This window comes from Streptopelia decaocto, assembly GCF_964273445.1.
Source record: "Streptopelia decaocto genome assembly, chromosome: 2".
Classification (NCBI taxonomy): Eukaryota; Metazoa; Chordata; class Aves; order Columbiformes; family Columbidae; genus Streptopelia; species Streptopelia decaocto.
Window position 1 is genome coordinate 65,597,149 of NC_138655.1, and position 22,552 is coordinate 65,619,700.

Genomic DNA, 22,552 nt, shown 5'->3' on the forward strand with positions numbered 1-22,552 from the left:
AATTCAGCAGAATTAAGTAAGTATAGCCCCTAAAGAGATTATTTTTTTCTTTCTAAGATCTGCCTAACTGCATTTTTTAATTGTTTTTATTAAGTTTGGGGGAAAAAAAAAAAAATCAGGAGCCAAGACCAGATCCTCATTGAAGACTGCAAGGCCCGGAGTGACAGTGCACTCAAGGGATGTACCTTCAGTAGGGTAGTGCATGTACATATACATAAACCTGGTTTTGTTCAGTACTGTTCCTGTTTACAGTCTTAGAAAATTACCCTCTTTAAAGTGCCAAGCATATAATGCTGGTTGGAACTAAGTTCAGCTGACACACTATGAATTTTCCTAAATTGCTGTTGAGGTAAATATTAATAAATGCTTGGCAGTGTGATCAATTACTCTTAATCTGTCAAAATGAATTTTACCAGCCATCTTTTTGAAGGAACACCGTTTTATACTGTCATATGTTGTTTCAAAGAATGGAATGAGATAAGACAGAAGTAAAAAGTCCCAAACTCCATAACCAGTCAGGCTCTTCTGTCTCGCTCCAAATCTCATCTTTCCAAGCACAACTGTGGGTGACACCACTCTCAGCACCGCTGCTTTCTCCAGACACTTGCCAAGTCCACAGTCCTCAGGCTACTGTGAAGCTTTATCCCTCATCATTTTCCCCTTGGCATGCCAAAGACAACTCTTCTCATTATGGAGAAGAAAAGCATTGTATTTAAACTAAAGGCTTTATAAACACTCACTGTACTTTGAAACTTTTCTCAAGGAGGATGTGGACTAATATATGCTGAGAAGGACTAAATTACTACCTCACTTTTCCCATTAAAAAAAAATGTTCTCTCTGTTGAGGATGAGTTCATTATATTTGTGAAGTACTGGGTACCGTTATAGTGATAAGTGACCTAGAAAAGACTGAGAAAAATTAACCATTCTCTATTTGTTATAGTCCGTAAGATCACATCATAAATAAAAGAAAGGACTAATAAAACCATGATGTTAAAAATGCCAAACAGCTGCTTGGTTTCTTACAATACACTGGTGAAATACAGCAGCTTCCCAGTTAACACAGCAGGCACTCAGTTATAAAGATTTTGTCGACAGTGTCCATTCTCCAGATGCACTGTTTGTACTCATACCTTACCTCTCCTAAAAATACAGCATAGAGTGACAAATAACACTGACTGACTGCAACTTGTCTGAAAACAAAACTAAACTAAAACCCACAAGGAAGATATCTGTATCTGCTCCTGTGAGTTAACCCTTCAATAGAAACTGCAGTGGACAGAGCTGTATCATTTCATCCCCATAAAGAACTGCCAAACTGGTTTACCTTTGAAAACAGCACAAGGAACCACCACTATCATTACAGCACACATAGTCTTCAAAACTACTTTTGCCTTCCTATAGTTGATGATTTTTTCCCTTTTTCATCAGTGACCATGATACATTTTCTACAACGCGGATCTCTGCTTTGCACAGAAGACATGCTTCAGCATTAGTTAATCGGTTATAACCTTTCCGTGTGCTGAAAAGCGTCTGTGGGAGTTTGCCTGCAGGAGTCAATAGACTCCTGCAATAAGGATTCCATATGGCACTAAACAAAACATGTAACTTTTACTAATAAGCTCGTTTCTCAAATATTTTTTAGCATCCGGCATTTCCAAGTCAAATCAAAACCACTTGTAATGTTCACAGTTTCATAAGATGCATAAAAACTAACCTGATCACATCGGTCTTGGACTTCCTCCGTTTTTGTTCTCTTTCAGGTGTACTATGCCAAGTGAAGACCAGCCTCCAGTCAAACCCACCGATCTGTGGCTCACCAGCATTTCCCAAGTACTCAAATGTATTCCAGTCAATAACATCAATAACAGGGCACACGACAGCTGATTCTTCTTCTGCAATCCTAATATGTTTTTAAAAGAAAAAGGTGAATCCCATTAGATACTTCACAGAATCACAGAATGGTTGAGGTTGGAAGGGACCTCTGGAGATCATCTAGTCCAACCCACCTGCTAAAGCAGGTTCACCAGAGCAGATCACACCACACAGGAATGTGTCCAGGCGGGTTTGAATGTCTCCAGAGAAGGAGACTTCACAGCCTCTCTGGGAAGCCTGTTCCAGTGCTCTGGCACCCTCAAAGTAAAGAAGTTTCTCCTCATGTTTAGATGGAACCTCCTATGCTTCTCTTAAAAACTAGAACTGTCAAGAACAGAGAATGCTTACAAATACTAAATATGAAGTTTTCCTATTTTTCAATTCATGCTGCAATACAAGGAAATAATAGCTACAAGAATAAACTGGAAGATTGATGCTTGCCAGGTGCCTACAGCTGAGTCCCATCCTGATGCATCCTCAGCAAGCATCAGTCTTACTGGACAGTGGAAGCAAGGTATGCCAGATGGCTTGAGATAACGCATTCAGCATCTGGCTTGGTTGCTATGGCCAGCACCACATTCTCAACAAAAGCATCTATTTTGTTTTGTCAAGGTAAGTGCATTTAAGATATGAAGAGAGCAGTGTGATGGTACAGTTGTGCAAAGATGAATATACATCAGCTAGCCTCTTGGCTCTTAAAGTCATGGTTGTTATTGCAACTGTGGTCACTTGCAAACAAAGTTATACTGAGCACTACAAGTGTAATGCAAAAAGAAGCCATGAGCTTAAACACCAAAAAAACATGCAACATGAGAATCAGATCTCCAACAGTGAAGCACATATGAAGAAGGCCTCCAGAAAGCCTGGCAACATAGGAGATTAAAAGGAGGAAAAATGTAGTACTGCAGAATGACATACCTATCAGCAAGGTTGATCTAAAGATACTTAAGATCTTTATCATACTAAGAATATATCAGAGCTGCAACATTTCTTGCAGGTCTACTTCTGCAAGGAGATAAAGCCCTTCCTCCCATTTCTTAATGCCATGCAGGGTTTTCCAGATTCCTTTCCAAAAGCGTTTGCCCTTACAAAAAGCAACGCAATCCTTTGCCTTTACTTCAACTTCTGGAAAAGCCTGTCTCAGTGCTAGGAGAGATCAACTCCAAGCACAAGCTCAAGCTCAAGCCAAGGTCTTTTTCCTATATCACCCTCTAGTAATCTTCTCTACACTAGTCTTAGACATCTACTATTAGTTCAGTGAAACAAAGTGATTTGTTTGAATTTAAGATGCTGGTATTTGTTTTAGCCCTGCATCTTCTGATTTGCATATTCCAGAGGAGAAGGAAAACTGAATGCATTATATCGCCAAACAAGGAACAGATGTGATATATCTGCCGCTCGAGGGGAGCTTGTTCTTCAAGGGATTATTAAACTTAAAACCTGCAGGCTGTCCAAGGGACTCTGACTCTGAAATCAGAGCAGCTCATGGTGGTTAAATGCAACAGAGAACAGTCGCAGTTCCACAGAAGTATTGTCTGAGTGGAGAAAGACTGACTTAAGTATGAAACGGTCTCGTGTTGCTGGAGGGAAGATGTGATGCAGCTGTTTTCTTCTTTATGATCTTTCATTTAAATCCTGTTTGGTAGAGCACACAAAAGGGCTTATACAAATATTGCTATATCCTGTTTGATTTGCATAAGACTTATGTACAAAGCAATGAGAATGATATGTACACAGAGGAAAAAAAATCCCAATGAAATGTAAAAATGCTTTGTTTCTCCTGTGAAGGAAAAGGAGTAAAAATTAGGTAGCTGGCATATGATTTCAGTTATGAAAGGAATCAAGTAAATGAAAAGCCATCACCTTTTCTGTAAGTTAAAAATTAACTAGATGGCACAATGCATAGGCAGCTTACAAATACAACTATGCATTGCAAATTGCTGACACTCATGTATTGCTCCCATACATTTGAGTCAGATATGCCACACAAACATCCCCTCAGAGATGTACATCTGCATCTGCAGCAAGAAGGGAAAAAATTACAAGACACAGCCAGAACTAACTTTTTACAGAAGGTGATTTATTGCACATAAAATTATTCAAATCCTTCCTCAATATTGCCATCTAGTGGTTCGCTAAAGAAGTGAAGAAATTACAGAACAATCTCCACAGATACGTACGTTTCCTCAGAGGGCAGTTGTTAAAAAACATGCCTATTCTTTGATTTTATGCCTTTTCCTTTCATTATACTATCTCTACTCTTCATAGTTAACCCACAGTTACCTGGCATATACTCATTGTGAAATTTAGAAGCAAATTAAATATGACAATTTTGAGGGGAAAAAAAATCCAGATACAATTTCAAGTGGACATGGGAAGTTTGAGAACACAATTTCCACCACGAATCAGGAAGACTTGCATGCCTCAAGACAGCATCTGCTTTTGGAAGCCTCCCTCCAGTTTGCATAAGGATGTTTTGTCTCATCCTCCTCTGAAGTCTGCAGTACCTGGCAGAAATCTTTACAGGATGCAAATCGAATCACTGCTCTTGAGGAAAGGATTTTGTTAGAATTATGCTTTAAAGGCAGTGGTTTTCTATATACAATATCTACGAGGTCTGTATCTTCACGTACTGTATCTATCAGTATCTGCTAATGGCATCCAAGGGGTTAAAGACATAATCTGTCAGCAAGCAAAGCGATACAGCCTCCTGCATGCATTGGGGGATGGCAGGGTGCTGCAGTGAGATGTATCAGCGGCAGAACCGACAGCAGGAAAAGTGCATGTATGGCTGCTGACTATGCATGAGTGAAGCTTCAAGAATATCATAAATATTCTAAGTTGTAATAGAGAGCTAGTATACTGGGGTTTAGGGGGTTTTGTCAGATTTTTTTCTTGGTTGGTTGGTTAGTTGGTTTGGTTTTAATCAATGGAAGTTTTCTGAACTGTCCAACAGATATACAGTATAGATGAAAAACTACATTGCTGTAAAATACAGTGTCCCAGGACAGATGGTGTCCAAGTAAAAGTCAGTGTTGAAGTAACATTAACTCCCCCCTATTCTACCCTGTGATGCTTTACATCAGAACCAGTTTGGAAAGATGGATTCACTCAGGACTAGGAAGATGGAGTTTGTTGACTTCTATTCCAATCTGCTTATGTGCACATTCCCATGCAACAAGGGATGTCTCAGGGCATGCATCTTTCCAGACCTTCTTCTCATCCACCACCCAGGCTGACAGAAGCAGCCACCTTTGCCAAGGTAGTTTCAAAGCTGGGGGAGGATTCCTCTTCCTGAAAACAAAATTTTCCCTTTTCTGAAGAAAAAGAGCAGCCTGGTCATTGGGAGAAAACAAAAATCCACCTCCTGATCTTCCACACTTCCATTTGCTGCCCCACCGCCAGGAGACAAACACTGGCAGTGCCCCAGGGACCAGAACGCGGTAACCTTTGGTAAATGTCTGCAAAGAGTCATTTTTCCACTGCTGAGGTGCACCAAACCGTCTTTTCTTCTGCAGCGGGACAGAAAACAACCCCAGAGCAGAACCTCACCTTGCCAGCAGCGGCTCCAGCCAGCCCTCATGGCATTCACAGTGGCAGTCCAGGAACGTCAGGATGTCGCCTTTGGCTACAGATGCCCCCAGCAGCCGGGCCCGAACCAGCCCCTCTCGCTTATTTGCACGGATAAGACGCACCTTGCGTAAGCCAGCCACATAATTTTCCAGAGTCTCCTTTAAATGTTCTGTAACAAACAACAAAAGAAAGGAAGAATATAATTCTGGAACGTTTGGTTTACATCATGCTACAGAAAGCTGTTTTTTCAGGAACATATTACTTGTAGCGGTGCCTTAAAGCTACCAGTATTTTGAACTCTGATTCTGCTATACTGTCCATGTTAGGAAAGGACAAGGAAAAAGCACAGAAACTGGATGGACACAAATCATGGTTACTTTTGAGAAACTGAATGCTTTGTATTTGCCTCTATAATTCATTTCCAAATTGTTACATGAGTCTCAAATGTTGTATAACGCTTTTTTCATGGAAAAGTTTTATTCTTAACACAATTTACATGTGGTGGAAAATGCCAGCATTGTTTTGTGCCTCAGAATTCAAATGCAAACAGATAACCAGGTAGCTCCTTACTATACCTTATGCCAGGGAAACCTTGGAGCAATCAAAATTTGCTCAAATTAGGAAACCTGAAATGCTCCAACCAGACTGTAGTTATCTATATATGCCAACACTCATGTTACAACACCGCAAATGTGGCTCCTCATTCTAAAATAAATTTAGTCCAGAACTCAAGATTTTCACTGGCATGCTACAAGGAAATCCATTTTCCAGTTAGATACTGTCATACAATTTTATGGTATGTTACCCAAACAGTGTATCTTTTCCTCCTGTTACTGGCTGGCCAGAAGACCTCACCAACAATTAACATTATTTAGAATTATTTCTCCTACCTTTGTCGCTATAATCATCTACAAGGATAATTTCTTCCAGAAGTATATCTGGAGATGTCTCAAGAACACTGTGAACAGTTCTCAGAAGCGTTGACCAAGCCTCATTATAAAACGCTATCACAACGGAGGTTTTCGGCAGGCTGTAATAATCATACTTCTTCTCTCTGCATCTGTAAGGGAGAGTATTACTTTTAGTACAAGTGCAAAAGCATTTGTTAATTTTTCAGAATAGTATTCTCAAATGAAGAGTTCATATGGTACTTACTAACTGTAAACAAGAACATAGAAAGGTTTTTAAAGGAACTGTATGTACATGGAAAAGTCATGTAAACACTTCCAGGAAACCAGCCGTCCAGAAGTCCCACTTTTACAGCAGCATTATGACTAAAATTCTGCAACCCCAAAAATATCTATAAATAAAAATAATAGGAGGTACCCTGGGCTGGTGTATGTGCAGTAGCTGTGTTTGCACAAAATTACCCAAAGTAGAGGAACAAGCAATTGCTAAACCATGCCTCAGATTACAGAAAGAAAGAAAAGTAATACAAAACCTAAATGTGGTAGAAACAGCAGCATCTATTACTGACAACTTGTGCTTAGGAAGACAAAACAAGTGCTAGACAGTAAAAATATAACTGTGAAGGAACCGCAATACATACAGAGCAAAAAAACCCAGCAACAGAAATGAGATCTGTGTGCACTGAAGCAGAATTTGGGAAGACCACATAACTGCCAAGATATAATAGTGAAATCTGCAAAAAACACAGACAGACATAGAAATGCATGTTTTTGGCTCCATGGAGAGCCAGAAAGTTTGCAAACTTTTGGATTAAGCTCCAGAATGGATCTCCTATAAATATATATATATGAACTTCTCTAAATGAACATAAGGATGCCAAGAAACTTCCAGCTGAGCCAAATGTGTAAATTATTAAAGATATCCCTGGTCTGAAATATTTTTTTTTTTAATGACAGTATTTATTATTATACCATTTCTCCCTTTTCCTTAGAGCATGGTCTATGAGCAGCTTTGTTAAAAACAAACAAAAAACAGTAACAGTTTAGAGATGTTTGAACTTTCTTACACCTCCAGCTTACTGCCTGGCTTCACCAAGGCTTGTATGGGAAGAAAGGACATTTTTCAACTTCTGTAGGCTACTAGGTCATGATAGACACCAAAGCAGGTAGGACATCCCTTCCAGCAAAACATAGCAGCAGCGAGTCCTCCAAAACCTATGCTGTTGGGAGTTGAAGATGGAAACTAGAACTGCTCAACAGAAAATGTAACAGCAAAATCCCTCAGGTCAGTGTAGGGGAACTGAAATTCCTCAAAACATGCAGAAAATGACATTAGAAGAAAATCACTTACTAATAGCACATTCGGATGTATTTCCTGATCAATTAATGCTGCTGTTAGCAATTAAAAAAGATTACTTCTAGGTTTCTTTAAAGATTAGGCGATGTTTATTAAGATCTGTGGTACAGAAAGAAAAAAAATCTGAATCTGAATCTAAAATCAAAATTCTTATGAAGAACAAAAAAGTGTGTAAAGTGCTTTTATAATAAATACCTGAAAATGAGGAAGCAATGAGGAGAAATGACACTTGGGGAGAGCAGGCACACAGGAGAGTGCCTCTCAAACATGAAGGGAATGCGATGCAACGACACCCAGTGTATAAGATGCATATGTGTGCACACACACATAGAGATGTACATCAACAGGTAGATACACACACACTTTTACAGCGAAATACAAAAATGCCCATCCCTCCAGGCTGTAACTTGTCCTGAGGCAAACAGGGGCATTCACAGAGAGCTGCCTCACACCACTGGCTGGTGACAGAAGTGATTGATTTTGCCAAACGTTCATGTATTAACACATGAAAAAGGAGTGACATCTTAATTACCTTTCTTTTTTTTTTTATTTAGGCAGAAAAACCTACTGTATGAATCTAATTTTTGAAATACTTATTTACTTTAGCCTATTGAAAGGCATTTATTCTAAGTACTGCCAGTAAAATTCTTCTTACATATCATAGCCACTTGTACCAGTAATTTTAGTTAATTGCTTGATGAAAATGGGATATTTACCTACCCGTTTCAGAAAACTGAAGAAAAGAAAAAAAAGAAATAAATAGAAAACATTCACGCAAGCTTTCTCTGGAAAATATCTCAGAAAGATTTACAGAATAATAATGTTGCACTCCATTATTTAAAAAAGGAAACCCAAAAGGTCTAAAGAAGCTTATGAGCCTCATTATAGATTAAAGACTTCAATGGATTTGCCTGAAAATTACATTCTGGAGACAGGAAACATTAACTTGGCACAGAGCAAGGCAATCCCCGGCCTGCTTGTGATTCACTGTGTGTTGCTGCCTCATTCCCTGAGCACACCCATTGCAGGAAAAGGTCACCCTCCTGCGGGACGTACCACAGCACACGTTTCTAAGGTTTCTGAAGTCAGGAAAGAGGCCAAAAAAGAAAAGGGCGTTTTATTTACTAGCTCCCTGGTGGAAGGCAGCAGGCAAGTGAAGAGAAGGGCGGGCTGCTGGCCTGCATGGCTGCCCTGCCCTGAGTGGGGCCTGGACCCCTGTCAGGCGGCTTCCCCAAAACGGGCCAGCTGGACGGGGATGACACCTCACCAAGGAAAGGAACCATCGCAACTTGCACGCTGAAATACACAGAGCACAGCTGAAAGCTTAGCTTTTTAGTACATTGTTTTGGGGAAAAGTAATCGTCACGTGTAGACCAACTGGAATTTTGAAACTTTTACTTTTAAAAAATGGGGGGAGGGTGGGAAATTACTCAATTTCTATGCAGATTTGCATGTTTGTCCCAGAAATTTCTACCAAGACATACATTCGTTACTAGATTGGAACAAGATCTCAACTGTTAGCAGTCACAAATATTGTCGCTAAACGAAACACAGTTCTCCTTATATTTCTGTACTGAAATAAATGTCAATGAGTTTTGCTAAATCTTAAAAAACAACCTACTGGGGAGATAAGAAACCCAAAGCATTTAAACCCTGGAACAATAATAGTATAAGAAAACCTTGGAAAAAGCAAATGAATCCCTGAAATGGAAATGCTTAAAAGTGTTGTTGAATAACAATTATGCAGCATGCATACGGACACTAAACATTACCACTTCACAAGATACATAAGCTTCAAAAAACCCACTACAAATATGAAACCTGACTTAAAGCCTAGTGGTCATAACTCAGCTTTTCCATTTCCCAACTTCTATTTACCGCAGAATCACTTTAGCAATGCACCTTTTGTATTCACCTTTGCAAACTTCAGGATGTATTTTTTATTCTCTGTGTGTCAGCCAAGTATTCAAGCTCCTACTTTCCAAGTGAATCATTTCACTCCTACTTTGGGTTATTCAGAAATAAAAACAAGTGTGTATCAGTTAGAATATGCCATTAAAATGACAGGGAAGATATAAACGGGTGACAGTAGTCCCAGAATATGTTTTTGTGGATACTGGGAATGTATATTTATACTGTCTATACTGCAAGCTGCTTTCAGTTTCTGACTAAGGCACTCTTCAGAGCACCCTCAAATGCATAACACTGTCCTTCCCAATATAGAGGATCATGTTAAGACAGGATTAATTGCATGTCACATTAGAAATCTTAAAGCTAAGCGCTATCTTTGAGCTAATTATCCAGACCCTGCATGTCCATAAAGACAGATCCAGAAGGCGATTCACCTCACCCTCCATTTATCTAGTGCAGACAAACAGACCTTTGTGAGCCCCCACCTCCCCCTTGTCTATAGAGGTTTACCTATAGAGCAGATGCTTAACTTTTCTACAGCTGAAGTTAAACAACAGGAAACTACCTATAGTCCTGACTGCTGGCTGACTGATACACGCCCTTGAACCTAGTTATAACTACCAAATGGTTTGTAAAAATGTAACAGACATGAGGAAATGAGTTGCCTGTAAACATGACATTTCCAAGCACAAACAACAAATCCAGAAGCATTGTCATTTGAAGTCTGACATATTCTTTCACTACTCTCATTATCTTATTAGACCACAGGAACTTTACTATTTACATGGGTAATAATTATATATATTAAAAAAACACACCTAAGTTAGAAATGTGTGCATGTTGAATGGGTTAATTTTCTTTAGGAAAGTACACATATCTGGTCAAGCTGATTTTGGAAAAAGTTATCAGATACTAGGATCAGTCACTGCAGAAAAACCTATTGCCAGCACATGTGAGCAGCTTTTTCAGACTCAGCAAATAAAGGCATAGTTTTAAATACGACTTGGATTTAACTGAAATACACTAATATATAATGGATAACAACAATAACACGATGCAAAGGAGTGACACCTGCTCAGCCTCTGCCCTCTGATGGCTCCTGTTCTCTGCAGCCTCATTAAAAAATGCACAGGTAGAGTTCTTGTCCACAGGGGAGTTGCACCCAGAGAAAACGTGTCCAGGACTGGCCCCACCACCTCCTGGGGAGTGGGGCTGGGACACTGCCCTGCTCCAGTTGCCACCTGCTCCAGCATCATCCTCTGCTCCCTGCAGGCACCCTCTGCCACACTGGGTGGATGTTCCAGGAATCCTCCCTGCTTGATCACTGTGGCTTAAAAGACAGGTTTAAAGCAAGAAATGCCAAAAGACAAAGCTTTTCTTCATCAATTTATGCTAACCCAAACATCTCTATTTTGAAATTCTAATTGTATTCATCCATTAATCTAAATTTCTAGGCAAGAAGAGAGAATAATGCTGGTACGTACCCAAACACAAACTTAAAACCACGTTCACTATGTACCATCTTTCCTAGATCTTTCACTACAGCCTCCACTCTACAAAATGCACACTGAGGCACAGCATGTAAAGGTGTATAATCATAAATCCACATTCCTATGGGTTCTTGGTTTTACCTTTTCATACTGCATTCGCAATTCACAGCCTGAGACTATACGGCTGACAAGTTTAATATTTTAACCTTGGAATCTACTGCACTACAAAATTTTCTGTTAGCAAGTTTTACAATAGGTTATTTATTAGAAGCTAAGGAGACATCAGTCAGGAAATGTCTAAACAAAATTAAATGGGCTATTTTGGAGAACATTTGTGTCAATTAATGTAATCACTCAATTTATTTCATTGTAAGGAACTGTTTCTCTTAGAGATGTGTATCTATACACAGAAAGAGAGAGCATGAATGTGTGTATACCGGGCATGCTGCCATCAGTTAATTAGGAATGGTTGCTGACATAGTTTTATGTAAGTGTTTCACCACAACTGCAACAGTGATACAGCAAGGGAAAATACATCTTTCATCTCCAAATTTGATGTTCAATATGAACAGCTACTCATATTTTAAGAAAAAAACATGAAATGTTCTGTGAGTTTTCAAAGATTTGCTGAGAAATTATTTGTTAATAAATTATTTAATACTTTCTAAAGGTATATAATATATACCTCATATACTATGAAAGTTTTGCTTTTGAAGTTTCAATGTGAATGCCCGAGAATATAGGCAAGTTCAAGATTGCATAGCTTCTCTCAAGAGGTTCAAAACAGCATGTGTCACTGCTATATCTGATTTAACACGATTTACGTGACTATGGTATGTGACACTGCCATATACGCAGTACCACAGCATCACCCAGCAAACACTGTCAGAATCCTAATTCAGGGTTGCACACAGTGGGCTTGCTGGGTTTGTTATGGTGGGTCACAGACCCACCAACACAACACAACCTCCTTTTCTCTTCCTAATTTGAACAGGGTTGGGACATTGAATTAAACTGCAGATAACCTTTTAGTAAGAGTTGTGCTCAAACATGGCGTTTTGTAGGCTGAAATTAAATATGGCTGATCTGGAGGAATGGCAGCAGCCATGGGCATCTCCATCCAGTTTAACCTTCTCCACTCACCACCCCATAAACTACAGAGGCAGCAATGTGAACTTTGGGGGTCTGCCAGGCATCTTCACCTGAGAGAAAACACGTTCCTCCTCCCAAAGCCACAGCAGAGGACACAGCTGTGCTGGGGTCCTCTTGTCCCCCCTTCCCTACTTCTCCCTTCCCTTCTGCTCCCAACAGCAGCTTAGGGTTCAGCAGGTCCATCCACAAGCATCTCAAGCTCAGCACCACCACACAGGTCACAGCCCTGTTTTCTGAGCCACCCTGCAGAGTTACTGAGGCCGTGTTACCTATACCAGGCTGAACCCCAGTTTGAACAGTTGCTCATCACCCTTCTGTGACAGAGAGCAACCAACAGATAAAATCCACTGTGTGAGCCAAAAGCAACGCAGTTCTATTGCATCAAATCATGGGATACATAAGTATCTCTGGCGGAATTAAAAGATATGATAAATCAGATTATTCTTATATCTTCTAAACACTACCCAATTTTTCATACTAATTTATAATATTTTCTCACAGAAAACTACCTTGAACCAACTGTCCTTTTTTTTTAAAAAAAAAAAAAAAAAAGAGGAAGAAAAATTCTTAATCTGAGCGTAGAAAGGCTGCACCTGATTTTGCACACCTACATACCCAACATGCATTCGGATCTTGTAGAAAAGGTGCTGACGTTTACGGAAGGTGTGCCCTGGTCCGATTAGCAAAGCAGATATCAGCAAGGTGCTGATAAACACCAGAATGGCCGAATTATTCAGGGCAATGCTGGAACACGTAAGCAGCACGAGTTAAAGTGATGCTGGCCCACGCTTTCCCACCAGCCGCTCCCAGCCCAGCAGCCCAAGTAACCCCCCCTAAATTGTGTCTGTTCTAACAAACCTCTTTAGGAAAGAGCCCCCCAGGATATAGTTCAGTCTATGACACTGTGATATGATCAAGCATTTGAAAACAGAGGCTAGCTGGATTGTAAAATGGTTTTCCAGATTATTTAATATTTTAAAGAACAATTCTCCCAGTGACAATAAGGTCTTGATAAGACAGACTGCCTAACACTGCTTTAAGATTTCAGATAATAAAGGGCTGCACTGGCTAGAAAAAAACCCCAACATTGTAAGAAGCAAGGAAGAAAGCTCAGAAGTCTGAAATAGAAGAGAGTATTTGCAAAGAAGTTTGGGGAAAAAAAAAAAAAAGCAAATCTGTTTAAGAGAGATTAAAAAGACATTAATAAAAAATTGTCTAGAGAGCCCACCTATGCAGGTGGGCTAAATCTATATCCTAAAGTCCATGACTTTAAGAAAACCATAGATTCTCCTAATTCCAAATTGTTAAAAAAAGGCAATAGAAGTTCCTACCTAGCCCAGGTTTTGGATGCGCAGATAAGAAGCTGTTTCTGCATGTGTCCATGAGGAAAAAACAAATTTTATTTTATTTTGTTGAAACACTGGTTTCATTTTGCTCAATTGGTTACCCATGTTTGCAATGTTCTTCCAAGACAGCAAGACACACTTAACATTTGCACAGAGCCATATGATGTCCTGCACCTGCATTCAGAAACTTACTTTGGTGCAAGTAATTTGATTCAGGACAAGAAAAACATTTTGCAAAGTAATACAATAACTGAAAGACGTTATTGTAACCATCACTAATAGCAGGGTGTGGGTGCACCTGGTCCTTACAAACAATCGTATACAGTAAAAGCACTGTTTGAATAAAGAAAAAAATAATAATGATAATTTGTGGTTACTATCACTGATTGGGAACTTTGACAGGTTAAAAATGAAATCAACCAAAACTAAGCACTCATCTAGACATCAGAGGAAGTTGAAGATCTCTGCCAGAAGCTGTAAAGAAAAATGATAAAAAAATAATCACTTGAGCTCTTCTGGAAAATGTTTGCAGGTGATGATTAAACAAAAGAATAACAACAAAGAAAACCGACATATTTTTACACAAGACAGGAAACAAAGATACTAAAATATTCGAAATATCAAAGCATTTGTGGAAGCTTGCTTATTAAAAAAAAAAAGCAGATTTATTACTTCCCCACTTAACTGTATGAGGGAGGAATGAAATGTGCCAGAAACACACTGCTCTGCAGGCCTACAGCTGGTTTATACATGCAAGGAATCCTGCCAGCTAACAATGAAGTAATGACTAAAAGGTATTACTATCACTATGAATGTAGTTACCAGTAACCAATTACCCATTCCAGAGACGCTCAGAAAAAAAATAAAATAAATAAATAAAGCAAAACAAAAACCACACAACCCCAAAACAATGACTATAGTGTTACAAAACCGCTAAAGCAAATACACCTACAAGAGAAGGGGGATGCGCCGGCCTGGTCAAGCTTCCTCAAAGAAGCACTCCAAAGAGTTCACTTTTACTATATGAACTGCAAAAAAGTAGTAACCAGCATTATTTCACCTATAGAAAAGAGCCAAAAGCGAAGCTCCAGGGCGAGGGCAGGCGGCTGCGGTGCACAGGGAGGAAACAGCCGGCGGCCGCGGCATTTCCTGCAACAGGGTCAGGTTAAAACTCCTGTCAGAAGCAGCGTGCCCATCAAAATCAGATCCTGTGATTTTTGGAGCAGAAGGGGGACCAAGAGCTAATCTTGAGGATTATGCTGGGAATTTGCTAGCGAGATACTATCGGGTAAGCAAACCACGGTAGCAAGTGAGATTGTAAGAGAATCGCATTCAAATCTGAGAACAGATAGGAAAAGCAGTTTTAAAAGTCAGAAAAATCTTATCACAGCATTGTTATGCTAAACTCAAAGACAATATCCCAAAAAAGTAAATAATATTACAGGCGTAGATGATGGTGACCGAGGAATTTAAATATTTGTGTAGATCTATCTATATACAAATACTTAAATACATATACACAGATACTTACATATATATAGTTTATATATGTATGGTTTTATATATATATATATAAATGAACTCTATTTCCAAAACACAGAAAACTATCTAGAATTAAAGAAGAAACCTCTAAAACTTTTTTTATAGCTGCTAATTATTATGCCAACCACATTCAATATTTCGGGGGCTCTTCTGGCTACTTAAAATCATTTGCCAGGTAAGGAAAGAAGACTTACAGATCCATTTGCTTGTAAGTACAAGTGAAATGAGGCCCAAGGACTGATTCGGGCTTCTGTCATGAAAGAGACAACATAAAATACTGAGTCAGCACAAAAGTGCCTATCCCTGCCTTGTTCCTTTTGTAACATGAGTCAGCCAAAAGAAGGCTGGGGAGATTTTACAGAAACCACTCCTGAAATAAACATGTAATGTGCCCCTACTGGGAGAAAAACAGAAAGCGAATAAAAAAAGGGAGGTAGAATGTCTAAAATCAGGAACAATGCTTGAGAACATTCCTTAACCTAAAAGAACCCAAGCAGAAAAACTGGAAATTTATATCCTACACACTGTAATAAGCTACAAAAGGCTGTCTAAGAGACCCTATCAGTTGTCTGCCTAATCCTGCAGTCCTGTAAAACAAGCACAGGACGAGAAGCCCGGCAGGACGAGATGTGGCGGCGTTGTTGTGTGGGGGGACAGCACAGCAGTGGCCCCCAAAATGCACATCCCAGAGCTCATCCGCTGCACCTACAGGGCATCAGCCCCAACACAGCCCTCAGTAAGTCCATGTCTGACGGAGGATGCTTGCTTGTTTTAAACCTGCTGTTAATATAATTGCTGCTTGTCGTATGTGTATAAATTCAAGAAATGAAGGATAGACATTGGGAAGACAACCTGGGCCATCTAGACAACATCATGATTCGGGGGCAGGGGAAATTGACTGTGGCTGTGATGTAGCCTTGAAAGAGGTTTCCAGGGAGGCTGTTAAATCTCCATCCTTGGAGACTTTCAAAATTTGACAGGACAAGGATGGCCTTTAGCAACAAGGTCTAACATTGAAGTTGCCGTGCTTCAAGCAGGAGGTTGGACTCCAGTCCCACTCCAGAGGTTTCCTTCCAATCTCCGTCATTCTCTGACCCTATGGCACATTTCACTTCTAGCCTTGTACGAACTGTATCACCATTTAGTAATTTCTGTACATTCTTATGCATAAGATTTTACCAAAAGAACATTATTATAGCTTGTGTGTGTGTATATATATATGTTTGTTTATGTGTATGTTTAAATATACATATTTTAATGTAAACATATATATATACACATATAGGTACATATATCCACACACCCAGCTCAGGCCATCAACAAAACTAAAGAGTTTCTGTGTGATGAAACACAGTATTATCAGTTGCTGACCTCAAGCACAGACAGTTAAATGAAGCAGGAACTGTCTAAAGGAAACGATAGTTGTCAAGTTCTCCAGGTCTGTGTTTCAATAGCAACAGGATCAGCTCTCAGAAAAAAAAAAAAATGTTACAGTGGTCTGTGAGAACAAGAAGGAATAAAGGTCTTCTGAATATTTACATTGGCAGGAATATATTAGTAGGAGAAACACCTGAAGTTGAAGAAACTTTATAATTAAGTAAATAACAACTCTGTAGGATTCATAGTCAAATGACACCAAACAAAATATTATTTGGGGGAGTAATCTCAGTAAAACTATTCTTCTTCCCTTCCTGCACAGAATTACCAGGCATAGGCATTAGCCAATAATTACTGCTACATTTCTGGTCTGATAGCAGCTCCAGGACATACAACATGTAGCAGTGGGTAAAGCTTTTGTCATCAGTTTCTAATAAAGCAACACCTTGTATCCATAATTTTGCAGACCAGGTTTAAAGGCTTATTGATTCAGATATTCTCAACCTTATTAGCAAAATCCTCATTTTCACTAGATTCACGTTTGTGATTTTCATAAATTCACACCCAGAGAATAGGTTCACAGATGAGTGTGGGAGGGCACTAACATTAAAAGGAGCAGTAGGGCACCCAGGTGGTGGGGATGTCACCTATCTTTATTTCCCTTTCTTTCATCCCCCCATTTTCCTGGGATCTAAAATTTCTATACTTACCTCCACACACATAAGAATATGCTGAAACAGACCAAAAGCCCATAGACCAGAATAAAGTTTTCAAGCATAGTGTCTGTTAATATCTCATTAATACTTGTTTTGAATCTGCTTTACAGAAAATGAATTTTTGGAACAAGGAAGTGGAGCAATTTGTGTTATCCTCTTCATGCATCAACCTAGTATTGCAGCAGCTCAGCCAGAGGGACCGTCCCAGTAACCTGTCTGTCTTTCAGTCTGAAGAGCTGTAAATTAGCCACTTCTTTATGGAGGCCATGCCACAAGTCGAACAGCACTGGGTCCCACACAGATTTGCGAAGGACTTTACCAGTGACCCTCCACTATTAAAAAAAAGAAGAAAATAAAACAAGTGCTTCCTAGCTTTTATCTACTTATTTATAAATGTAAGGAATCTCAACCTTGTTTCACAGCTGTTTAAGGAACTCATCAAAAGCCTTTGAAAATAACAACACACTTCCTTACCCATATAATTACAACCTTCAAAGAACTCTACTAGGTTTGTGAGACACGTCATCCTTGACAAAAGCCAAGCTCGCTCTTAGTAGATCACACCTGCCTACCTGCTACTAATTATTTTCCTTACCACAGTTTGTAAATAATATGCCTGGAAGAGATCCAAGACTTCCCAGCATACAGTTTGCTGGTTCTCCTCTGGGAGTCCGCTAACAACAACAACAATAAAAAGTGTACTTGTCACCTTCCGGTCTTCAAGTACCAAAATTGTTTCATTGATCACATCTACAAATTTAGCCTTTGCATCATTTTTGTCTACCATTACTCCTTATATCTTACCATCGTAGCCTCACCCACCACTCAAATGTTCATTAAAGATCATGAATGGTCACGCATTACAAACCTTAAAATAAGTAAACTAAATTGACATTTCGACGTGTAAAACCTCTAATCTTACACAGAACAGCAACAAATTTTCTATCACCACAGGCTTGGTGATATGTATTTCAATGCTGCTTTTGTTTTTACTTTCTTCTCTTACATAGTCTTCCTTCTTAAGAGAGGTAGTTAACAACTTCATTGCAAAATCGTCGCTGGGGATTTTTTTAATAAATTTGCTGTGTGAGTTAGATAGAGGTTTGTGATGTTTCTGCCATAATTTAGATTTAACTGTGTGAAAAGGCATGAAACACCTGCTAGCAGATACTTCAACAGTACAATACAGCCCCAGCATCACAAGGCAATTATTTCTGAGATTATGTCACTGATACTTTGTGATCCTTCTGATTTGGATACATTTTGTCATTTCAATATCCAAATCAAAAAGGATGTGTCACTGGAGAAAAATCCATCTCCCCGTTATTTTAATTTCAATAATCTCCCCACCCTTATCTGTAATGTCCCCTGCTCAACAACTGTGGTCTTCCATTTCCTCCAACATCCTGAGAGAAATGGCAGGAGTCCAAAATAATTAATTGAAACTATTTAAATTGTTTCTGTAGAAACGCAACTAAAATGGTCCTTCTAAGCCTATGAAAAACAAAACTAGCATTACACTTAAATTTATGATAAAAAGGCCTTCTACTTGCACTGCAAGTTTTTAGGAGCTATCATAGAATGCACGTTTTAGATTCAGCACTTACAAGTACAGTTGTGTGAACTACCAGACAGGACACACTGACAGGAAGCAAACGCATGGTAGAGACAGAGCCCTGCTTTTTCTACAGCTCTTTGCTACCCCTTTAGCTAAAGGCATGTACCTGTAACTACTCAACATATTCCTCTCACCAGCTGGCTGCTCTTCTCACAGGACAGCCCGCAGCGAGGTGAACCACTCAGCGACACTGCTTATGTGCCTCAGGCCAGAACTGATCTTACAGCTGGACCTGCTGGGCAGCACTGACTTCACGACTGCACTGAATTGCTACCAGCAAACTAGAAACATCTAATCAGTGTCTAATCCTTAGTTCAGAATTGCTTATGCCATCATCTGGCAAACTGTCCCAGCAACTAAGCATCCTGGAACAAGTAATGTCCCAGTTTAAAAGAATACTGTGCATCTCTGTGAGCGTTTCTATATCGTGAAACAGCAACACGTTTCTGGTAAGTCTGATGATAAAACAATGTGCTTTACACTGTGTGGTATAAGACATTTCAATACAATGCGAAGCTGAAATCTGGGAAGCATAACATTCATAAAGCTGGGAGTGACTGGAAAGCACGATGCTGCCTATGGTGACCTATCCAGGGGTCAGCAGCAGGAGAAACACTTCAGCTTGCCATTGCTGAAGGGCTGAAACCACACTACAGGGCTACCAGAGGAAAGCGACCTCTCCCGAGTCCGATATGCACCGCCAACGTACTACTTTTTCTGCCTTGTGGAGGAGCGGGAGCCACGCAAAAATCATGGACGGTTTTAACTGTGTTGAGCAAACGCTGTGATTTGAAAGCGCTTGGGAGGGGGGCGGGGGTGAAACAAAGTTTCAAAAGCTTCCACGTTTCTGGGTGAGCTGCAGCACGATTATCCCGCGCTGTCCGCTGCCACCAAACGCTCCTCTGTCGGGAAGAGCCACTCTAGCGAGCCGCGCCGGGAGCAGGCACGGCAGCTTTGCCCCGTCCCCACCTGCCCCCGGGGTCACCCGGCAGCGGCAGGCGGAGCGGCGGGTACTCACAGCGGGTGCCAGCGCTCGGGTAGGCGGCGGTGCAGCGAGATGCGGTCGCTCAGGTAGATGTTGATCTGGTGCCGGCGGATGCTCTCCTCCTGGAGCTGCTTCTCCGCCGGGCTCAGCTCCAGCCGCACCGCCCGGCCCAGCTCGCCCAGCGCCCCCGGGTCCAGGGCTGGTTTCGCGTACACCGGCTTCCGCAGCAGCTCGGCGTCGACGGGCGGCGGGGGTGCGCGGCGGGCGGCGTGGCGGGGCGGCGGGCCGTGTCGCCAGGCGAGGAAGCCGACAGCAGCCAGCAGCCCCAGGGCCACCAGCGCTCCCCCGCCCCGACAGCCCCGGCCCCGCTTGCCCCAGCACATCCCGCGGCCGAAGCGGCCGGCCATGCCCAGCAGGCGGCGGGACCGCGGGCGGCCTCTCCCGGACACGGACGCGGACACGGGCGCGCCTCCGCCCCGGGCGGACTCGGCGAAGTTCTCACGAACCTGCCCACGCCGCGCCGCCCGCCAGCGCTGCCCCTGCCAGGAAACCCGCCCGGTTCCTCCGCCGGCGGCTCCTCCCTCCTCCCCGCCCCGCCGCCGGCCAGCCCGGAGGGGCGCGGCGCGGAAGAGTCGTGGACAGGCGCTACCGCGGGCCGGGGAGCGGCTGCCGCCGGAGCCCCCGGACCGTGAAACCTCTCCGTGTGTTAGAGAGGGGGGATGCACCCCTCCCGCTCCCCAGCCTGCTCCCCGGGAGCAATGCTCCTGGGTTTCCTGGTGGTCGGCAGGCTGCTCGCTGCCGTGGGCCCCAGCAGCCCAGGACAGGCGCACACCTCGGGTTTGCTCCGGGCTCTCACTGGGGGTGGAGCCAAGTATGGTCCTGACCCAGCACCGGGCGCTTGTCCTGGATCTCCCGGGGCAGAGGGGGAGCAGAACAGGGCCAGCCTGGTGCTGCTGGGTCTTGCGCTGCTGGGATGTGGGGAGGAAGGAGGAAGGCATGTTCCCTTCGCACATTTGCTGTCACCCTTCAAGGAAGAAGTGATCCGGACATCCTGAAGCTTGAGGGACTTTCATAAGCACTGGTAGCTGTGTGGCTGACACGCAGGAGTACTGACAGCAAGAGAAAGTATGGCTGGCACAGGGTTGGCATGGCCACAGCAAGCTGTGATGGCCATTGAAGGTCACAGGGATGGCTTCAAGGTTTGCTCTCTTCTCAGGGACATTAGCAGAAAGACATCAAGGGAGATTATTTGCCTCCAAGGGACTAGGAAGAACTTTGGGGCTGAAGAAACAAGTCAGTAGGAAAGCAGGCTTCTTCCAGTCTGCTGCCTCTAGAACAGCATGTGCTTTAGAAGTAAACAGAACATGGGCCAAGAAGCTATGGGGTTAATGACAAACTCCTCTTTCACTGGTTGGGAAAAAAAAAAAAAAAAAAAAAAGTCAACTGATGTGGCCTCACAGAAAGAAATCCAGAAGACAGGTGAAAATCCCAAATTTATTATCCAGATAATGGGCAGTCCACTTCATGAATTGGGGGGAGGTGGGGGTGGGGGGGGAAGGCAACAGTGGCATTTACTCAAAGCTTTCTAATTTTTTTTGTAGTCAGCATCACATTTGTGCTACTTTTTCACTTTACCCCTACACTGTGGCTGATGTGGCCCCTGGTGAAAATGAGTTTGACACCCCTGGCCTAAACTTAAGATCCTAAGGCCATGAGGTTACATGAGAATTTGTGGGTTTGTGTCTGCAAAAACATGAGTGTAACATAACTGATATAGTTTATCTCCCAAGATCAGCAGGGAGCTGAAAGTCCAGTTCTGAGGTGCCATTTGCTCTGTGCCTTTGACAAAGAGTGTTTGCTGCGCTATCACCTGCTGTTGGAGATCAACCTGTCAAGATCAACCTGCAAAGGATTCTGGTCATCCCCAGAGAGCGACTTCAGCCTGGTAAGTGGTATTGGGTGGTGCTCGCCAGCATTGCTGAGGAGTGGATGAAAACACCGCTGATGCTAAAGAAGGGGAAAAACCTTGTCACTACGAGGCCGGGTCACAGCATACAGCTATGAGCTGTTTCTGATTTTAGATGCCAATAAACAGTGTTATTTGACAACAGACACAGAGGCAGTCAGCTACTGTGGAGACCTTGCTCTGGACAGAAGGATGATGAATAATAATGAGTCATCCTGATGCTGGCAAACTAGCATAAATCAAGTCATGGAGGTGGATTTGCATATGACTGCATGTGTTTGTGTGCATAGATACAATTTCATTATTTCTTATTCAGCTATACAGTTATCTATCACAGATAATTACATATGCATAAAATCTAGTTTCAAAGCACACGTACAAGCCAGAATAACAACCATAATAGTGCTTAAGTATGTGTGTTTGTAGACATGTTTGTAATATGGTTTGTAGACAACTATTAAATACCAATGTGCTGGACAGAAGAATACAGACTGTGTACAAATGAAGCTGTGTCTAGCAAGTTTGGGATCTGAAGAGTTAGGTGGCAAAAGTAATTGGAGGCCAGGCCATTGCATTGTCTCCTTGCTCACAATCCTTCTGGAAAAAAAAAAGCAAGCCCAACTGGTGTCATTGGTATTGGTTCCCTAGTTTCCAGCTGGTGGAGGAGTAAACTCTTAAGATATGGCCAATATTTCTGGAACATGTTGCTGATTTAGATCTGGTTGTCTTGAACAAA

General features: G+C 41.7%; 1 protein-coding gene across 1 annotated transcript in view; it reads right to left on the reverse strand.

Moving 5' to 3' along the window:
• The window catches only part of GALNT12 (polypeptide N-acetylgalactosaminyltransferase 12), a 51,757-nt gene extending 31,422 nt beyond the window's left edge, over positions 1 to 20,335 (reverse strand). Inside the window, exons 1-4 of the mRNA XM_082045875.1 lie at positions 19,884 to 20,335; positions 6,339 to 6,508; positions 5,428 to 5,617; positions 1,718 to 1,903 (exon numbers count right to left, since the gene is read on the reverse strand). Of these exons, the coding sequence (XP_081902001.1) occupies positions 1,718 to 1,903; positions 5,428 to 5,617; positions 6,339 to 6,508; positions 19,884 to 20,257 (920 nt within the window). The 5' untranslated portion in view covers positions 20,258 to 20,335. The remainder of the gene's footprint in view (positions 1 to 1,717; positions 1,904 to 5,427; positions 5,618 to 6,338; positions 6,509 to 19,883) is intronic.
• Positions 20,336 to 22,552: the final 2,217 nt, after the last annotated feature.